Raw genomic sequence first — 7,934 nt, forward strand, 5'->3', positions numbered from 1 at the left:
TAAGGGGCAATTTAGCATGGCCAATCCACCTAACCCGCTCATCTTTGGACACTAAGGGACAATTTACCATGGCTAATCCACCTAACCTGCACATCTTTGGACACTAAGGGACAATTTAGCATGGCCAATCCACCTAACCCGCACATCTTTGGACACTAAGGGGCAATTTAGCATAGCCAATCCACCCTAACCTACACATCTTTGGACACTAAGGGGCAATTTAGCATGGCCAATCCACCTAACCTGCACATCTTTGGACACTAAGGGGCAATTTAGCATGGCCAATCCACCTAATCTGCACATTTTTGGACACTAGGGGGCAATTTAGCATGGCCAATCCACCTAACCTGCACATCTTTGGACACTAAGGGGCAATTTAGCATGACCAATCCACCTAACCTGCACATCTTTGGACACTAGGGGGCAATTTAGCATGACCAATCCACCTAACCTGCACATCTTTGGACACTAGGGGGCAATTTAGCATGGCCAATCCACCTAACCTGCACATCTCAGTCAAGAATAACCAATTTGAGATCCTTCGAGTTTTAGAGGCATGTCGCCCAGGGAGGTGGACCGAGTTCAGGAGGGGGTCAACCGAGATCACATGGAATGGTGGAACAGAAGCGATGGGCTGAAGGGTCCTTCTCCTGTTCCTGTGAATCCTGGAGGCATGTGGGCCAGAATAAGTTTTACACCACTTCAGGCCGAAAGGGGGACGGCTGGGGTTCTGGGGGTGGGGAGGGGGCGGGTGGGACGTGCCTCACTTTGAAGGCCCCTTCAAAATTGGGGTGCCTCACCGAGAAATGATAGCTATATCTCTTACCAATGACATCTCAGCCTCACTTTCCATGATGTGGAGATGCCGGCGTTGGACTGGGGTTGGGACACAGTAAGAAGTCTCACAACACCAGGTTAAAGTCCAACCGGTTTACTTGGTTGCACAAGCTTTCGGAGCGTTGCCCCTTCACCAGGCGAGCCACTCACCTGGTGAAGGAGCGGCGCTCCGAAAGCTCGTGCGACCAAATAAACCTGTTGGACTTTAATCTGGTGTTGTGAGACTTCTTACTGTCCCTCTCGATTGTTCCTTGTTCGAATGGGAAGATATGAACTACAACTGCACGTCATTTGATTAGACGATCCTTGAGCCTTACCTGGGCTTACTGTCATCAAAACCTATCATTTGCACATAGCTTTCCCTGTGTGAGTGAGGTTCAGCTTGTAGCTTATGTGATTTTTAAAACTTGTGTGATTTTTTTGTACCCTTTCACTTGCCCTCCAGGACTTTGGGACTCTGGGCCTATCCTTCCTCCCTACAACGCCTGATGCTGTAATCGTCCCCTCCAGTTTGTGACGCAGCCCCCCCCCCCCCCCCCCCCCCCGCCGCCCCCTGTCCCACCCCCAAGCCTCCCCCAAGGGAAACCCTTGGAACTGTCACCTTGAGGACAGTACCGGGTCTCAGTCCCAGGTCGGGGCTTTGCGGTACCTCTTCCAGCCGCCCCACCGCGACCACCTGGCCGGGTTGGCGAGTCAAAGGGATTGGGCCCTCAGCTCCCTCGGGTGGGGTTTCCTGCCAGGGGTGGGGCGGATCACCCCCACCCACCCCCGGGGCCCTTGTGCATGAGTCGCAAAAACTCGTTCTGCAAGTACAACAGGTGATCAAGAAGGCAAATAGGATGTTGGCATTTATCGCGAGGGGGTAGAATATAAAAGTAGAGAAGTCTTGCTGCATCTGTACAGGGCATTGGTGAGGCCGCAGCTGGAATACTGTGTGCAGTTTTGGTCCCCTTACTTGCGAAAGGATATATTGGTCTTGGAGGGAGTGCAGAGAAGGTTCACCAGGTTGATACCGGAGATGAGGGGTGTTGATTATGAGGAGAGATTGAGCAGATTAGGTTGGTACTCGTTGGAGTTTAGAAGGCTGAGGGGTGATCTTATAGAGGCATATAAGATAATGAAGGGGCTGGATAGGGTAGAGGTGGAGAGATTCTTTCCACTTAGAAAGGAAACTAGAACTAGAGGGCACAGCCTCAAAATGAAGGGGGGTCAGTTTAGGACAGAGTTGAGGAGGAACTTCTTCTCTCAGAGGGTGGTGAATCTCTGGAATTCTCTGCCCACTGAAGTGGTGGAGGCTACCTCGTTGAATATGTTTAAGTCACGGATAGATGGATTTCTGGTCAGTAGGGGAATTAAGGATTCTGGGGAGCAGGTGGGTAAGTGGAACTGATCCACTTCAGATCAGCCAAGATCTTATTGAATGGCGGGGCAGGCTCGAGGGGCTAGATGGCCTACTCCTGCTCCTATTTCTTATGTTCTTATGAAATATGATTGATACTCAAGTGAGCACTACACGGAAATGGGAATTTGAATGTCGGAGGTAGTGCGTTACAGGTGTGTGCTCTCTGTGACATTCTGCCCTGGGTCGAATTCCCTCGTGTTTTCTTCCACTTGCTCCCTCTTCCCAGTTCGGGAGGACTTTGAGGAGTGGTCCCACTAACTCAAGATTACCACCCCCCCCCCCGCCCCCACCATCCAAACCCCCCATCCAAGCAATCAAATCAAAAATAAACCAAAGTAATGAATAAAGAAGGTGCTTACTACATTAAGAGTCATTTAAGTTTAATGCAAGTGTTATTTTTTAAGTTCTTTGCGAATACTGAAAGTCTGCAAAGGGATATAGATAGTCTAAGTGAGTGGGCGAGGGTCTGGCAGATGGAGTACAATGTTTGGTAAATGTGAGGTCATCCATTTTGGTCGGAATAACAGCAAAATGGACTATTATTTAAATGGTAAAAAATTGCAGCATGCTGCTGTGCAGAGGGACCCGGGCGTCCTTGTGCAGGAATCTCAAGGAGTTGGTTTGCAGGTGCAGCAGGTAATTAAGAAGGCAAATGGAATTTTGTCCTCCATTGCGAGAGGGATGGAGTTTAAAAACAGCGAGGTTATGTTGCAGCTGTATAAGGTGCTGGTGAGGCCACACCTGGAGTACTGTGTACGGTTTTGGTCTCCTTACTTGAGAAAGGATATACTGGCACTGGAGGGGGTGCAGAGGAGATTCTGGAGTTGAGAGGGTTGGCTTCTGAGGCGAGATTGAGTAGACTGGAGCTATACTCATTGGAATTCAGAAGAGTGAGGGGGGGGATCTTATCGAAATATATAAGATTATGAAGGGAATAGATAAGATAGAAGCAGGGAGGTTGTTTCCACTGGCGGGTGAAACTAGAACTAGGGGGCATAGCCTCAAAATAAGGGGGAGCAGATTTAGGACTGAGTTGAGGAGGAACTTCTTCACACAAAGGGTTGTGAATCTGTGGAATTCCCTGCCCAGTGAAGCAGTTGAGGCTACCTCATTGAATGTTTTTAAGGCAAGTGTAGATTGATTTTTGAACAGTAAAGGAATTAAGGGTTATGGTGAGCGGGCGGGTAAGTGGAGCTGAGTCCACAGAAAGATCAGCCATGATCTTATTGAATGGCGGAGCAGGCTCGAGGGGCCAGATGGCCTACTCCTGCTCCTAGTTCTTATGTTCTTATTATACTCAGTTCAGAATTAGCTACCACAATTTTTTTAATTCATTCCTGGGACATGGGCGTCGCTGGCTCCAGCATTCATTGCCCATTCCTAGTTGCCCTTGGAGGGCAGTTGAGAGTCAACCACATTGCTGTGGCTCTGGAGTCACATGTAGGCCAGACCAGGGTAAGGACGGCAGATTTCCTTCCCTAAAGGGAACCAGATGGTTTTTTCCGACAATGGGTCATCAGTAGATTCTTAATTCCAGATATTTTTTATTGAATTCAAATTCCACCATCTGCCGTGGCGGGATTCGAACCCGGGTCCCCCAGAACATTAGCTGAGTTTCTGGATTAATAGTCGAGCGATAATACCACGAGGCCATCATCCTACCCATGGAGGGGCACAAACCTGAGACAAAGCCCATTGGTAGCCGGGCCACTGTTCATTCATCCAATGGGCAGTCAGGACAGTGTCCATCCAATGGGCAGTCAGGGCAGTGACCATCCAATGAGCAGTCAAGACAGTGTCCATCCAATGGGCAGCCAGGACAATGTCCATTCATCCAATGGGCAGCCAGGACAATGTACATTCATCCAATGGGCAGTTGGGACAGTGTCCACCAATGGGCAGTTGGGACAGTGTCCATCCAATGGGCAGTTGGGACAGTGTCCATCCAATGGGCAGCCAGGACAGTGTCCATCCAATGGGCAGTCAGGACAGTGTCCATCCAATGGGCAGTCAGGGCAGTGACCATCCAATGGGCAGCCAGGACAGTGTCCATCCAATGGGCAGTCAGGACAATGTCCATTCATTCAATGGGCAGTCAGGACAGTGTCCATCCAATGGGCAGTTGGGACAATGTCCATCCAATGGGCAGTCAGGACAGTGTCCATCCAATGGGCAGTCAGGGCAGTGACCATCCAATGGGCAGCCAGGACAGTGTCCATCCAATGGGCAGTCAGGACAGTGTCCATCCAATGGGCAGTCAGGACAGTGTCCATCCAATGGGCAGTCAGGACAGTGTCCATCCAATGGGCAGTCAGGACAGTGTCCATCCAATGGGCAGTCAGGACAGTGTCCATCCAATGGGCAGCCAGGACAGTGTCCATCCAATGGGCAGTCAGGACAGTGTCCATCCAATGGGCAGCCAGGACAGTGTCCATCCAATGGGCAGTCAGGACAGTGTCCATCCAATGGGCAGCCAGGACAGTGTCCATCCAATGGGCAGTCAGGACAGTGTCCATCCAATGGGCAGTCAGGACAGTGTCCATCCAATGGGCAGTCAGGACAGTGTCCATCCAATGGGCAGCCAGGACAGTGTCCATCCAATGGGCAGTCAGGACAGTGTCCATCCAATGGGCAGTCAGACAGTGTCCATCCAATGGGCAGTCAGGACAGGGTCCATCCAATGGGCAGTCAGGACAGTGTCCATCCAATGGGCAGTCAGACAGTGTCCATCCAATGGGCAATCAGGGCAGTGACCATCCAATGGGCAGCCAGGACAGTGTCCATCCAATGGGCAGTCAGGACAGTGTCCATCCAATGGGCAGTCAGACAGTGTCCATCCAATGGGCAGTCAGGACAGTGTCCATCTAATGGGCAGTCAGGGCAGTGACTATCCAATGGGCAGCCAGGACAATGTCCATTCATCCAATGGGCAGCCAGGACAGTGTCCATCCAATGGGCAGCCAGGACAATGTCCATTCATCCAATGGGCAGCCAGGACAGTGTCCATCCAATGGGCAGCCAGGACAGTGTCCATCCAATGGGCAGTTGGGACAGAGTCCATCCAATGGGCAGCCAGGACAGTGTCCATCCAATGGGCAGTTGGGACAGAGTCCATCCAAAATGCAGTCGGGACAATGTCCATTTGTCCACTGGGCAGTCAGGACAGTGTCCATCCAATGGGCAGCCAGGACAATGTCCATCCAATGGGCAGTCGGGACAATGTCCATCCAATGGGCAGTCGGGACAATGTCCATTAGTCCACTGGGCAGTCAGGACAGTGTCCATCCAATGGGCAGTCGGGACAGTGTCCATCCAATGGGCAGCCAGCACAGTGTCCATCCAATGGGCAGCCAGGACAGTGTCCATCCAATGGGCAGCCAGGACAATGTCCATCCAATGGGCAGCCAGGACAATGTCCATCCAATGGGCAGCCAGGACAATGTCCATCCAATGGGCAGCCAGGACAATGTCCATCCAATGGGCAGTCGGGACAGTGTCCATCCAATGGGCAGCCAGGACAGTGTCCATCCAATGGGCAGCTAGGACAGTGTCCATCCAATGGGCAGCCAGGACAATGTCCATCCAATGGGCAGTCGGGACAATGTCCATCCAATGGGCAGTCGGGACAATGTCCATCCAATGGGCAGTCAGGACAGTGTCCATCCAATGGGCAGTCAGGACAATGTCCATCCAATGGGCAGTTGGGACAATGTCCATCCAATGGGCAGTTGGGACAATGGGACAATGTCCATTCACCCACTGGGCCATCGCCTCCCCCCCCCTCCCTCACTCATCTCCCCTCGCTCCCCCATATCCCCCGGCCACCCGGCGCCGCGCAAAACGCAAAGGCCACCGTCATACCTGAGCGACCGTCCCGCTGGAAATCGACGTGGCACCACTCTCCGTCGTTGACCTTCTTGTTGGTGGCCCGGATCTTGATGGCTCCCGATCCCATGTCGAGAAGCAGGAAGAGGAAGCCGTCCAGCAGCTCCATGGCAAAGTAGTCCACCTTGCGCACCCGCTCCACACGGCCCTCCTTGGGCACCTGCGGCCGGCCGTGGCTGAAGAGTAGCAGGCCATTGGGCTCGGTGGTGCAGAAGTCGAAGGAGATGGAGCCCGTCTTCTTGGTGTTCCACTTGGGCAGCGAGATGTAGGCCTCGGGGGCCTCGAAGGTGACCGGGTCCAAGGCTGCCACATTCTCGCACCTGAACACCAGGTCCCCGTGCACCTTCATCTTGGAGTCGCCCTCCTTGGCTAGGCGGGAGAGCTCCAACTTGAAGTCATTGTTCTTATATACGACCTGTGGGTCAACAAAGAGAGTTGGTCCGCGAGATCCCCATCTTATTTTATGGGCTATTCCCCCACCCCTCTCCCGGAGCTTGTATTTGGATAGGGGGTTCACACTTACTGTTATTCATAGAATTGCTACAGTGCAGAAGGAGGCCATTCGGCCCATCCCGTATGCACCCACAACAATCCCACCCAGGCAGGCCCTATCTTTGTAACCCCACGTAATGCCCCTGGCAGAAAGGGACAATCCCACCCAGATTGTTCCCCATAACCCCAAGTATTTACCCACTAACCCCCTTAACACGCACATCTTTGGACACGAAGGGGCAATTTAGCATGGCCAATCCCCCTAACCTGCACATCTTTCGACACTAAGGGGCAATTTAGCCTGGCCAATCCACCTTACCCGCATATCTTTGGATACTAAGGGACAAATTAGCATGGCCAATCCACCTTACCCGCACATCTTTGGACGCTAAAGTGCAATTTAGCATGGCCAATCCACCTAACCTGCACATCTTTGGACACTGAGGGGCAATTTAGCATGGCCAATCCACCCAACCTGCACATCTTTGGACACTGAGGGGCAATTTAGCATGGCCAATCCACCTAACCGACACATCTTTGTTCACTAAGGGGCAATGTAGCATGGCCAATCCACCTAACCTGCACATCTTTGGACACTAAGGGGCAATTTAGCATGGCCAATCAACCTAACCAGCACATCTTGGAGAGATAACCGGAGCACCCGGAGGAAACACACGTAGAAACAGAATTGGAGAATGTGCAGATTCCGGACAATCACCCAAGGCCGCCATGGAACCCATGGCACCATGAGGCACTATGTCGCCATGGTGACCTGGCGGCCATTTTGTGAATTATCAACCCTTCTCTCCCCAACGTTGGGCGGGTGGGGGAAAGGGGCTGACCGAAGTCACCCGGATCGTACTCACGTCCTTCAAGCATCCCATGAAATTATTGCTGACGGGGGAGCCCGGGAGATCCGCCGTGCTCGGGCTTCCCCCGATGTAGAAGAAATCGTCGGAGCCCAGCATGGTGTAGTCTTCCTGCGTGTATCCCGTGGTGGTCAGGATTCCGTCCACAGAGATGGTGACCTGTCCGCAAGCGTGGTGGGGGAGGGGAGTCGGGTGGTGGGGGTTGGGGTGGGGGGGGGGGGTCGGGAGGGGGAGCGGGTCGGGGTATGTGTGCGTTGGTGTGTGGGCGGGAAGTGGGTGAGGGAGGGTGGACGGGGAGAGGAGGGAGGGAAGTGGAAAAGAAAAAATGGGATAAAGTCCATTACCATTGCCTCGGCAACACCCACAGGTACCCTGGGTCGGCCTCCATTTTCATGTCTGCCTTCTCTACCCATTGGTTGAAGCTTCTACCAATTTCCCAGGGTTGGGAG

At 52.7% G+C, this 7,934-nt stretch overlaps 1 protein-coding gene across 1 annotated transcript in view; it reads right to left on the reverse strand.

Annotated features, from left to right (window-relative positions):
• Window positions 1-7,638, reverse strand: part of LOC144491062 (neurexin-1-like) — a gene marked incomplete at its 3' end in the record, with an annotated part of 12,958 nt that extends 5,320 nt beyond the window's left edge. Inside the window, exons 1-2 of the mRNA XM_078208743.1 lie at window positions 7,483-7,638; window positions 6,101-6,539 (exon numbers count right to left, since the gene is read on the reverse strand). Of these exons, the coding sequence (XP_078064869.1) occupies window positions 6,101-6,539; window positions 7,483-7,584 (541 nt within the window). The remainder of the gene's footprint in view (window positions 1-6,100; window positions 6,540-7,482) is intronic.
• Between the last annotated feature and the right edge of the window lie 296 nt (window positions 7,639-7,934).

Source organism: Mustelus asterias, unplaced genomic scaffold, assembly GCF_964213995.1.
Source record: "Mustelus asterias unplaced genomic scaffold, sMusAst1.hap1.1 HAP1_SCAFFOLD_4343, whole genome shotgun sequence".
Taxonomy (NCBI): domain Eukaryota; kingdom Metazoa; phylum Chordata; class Chondrichthyes; order Carcharhiniformes; family Triakidae; genus Mustelus; species Mustelus asterias.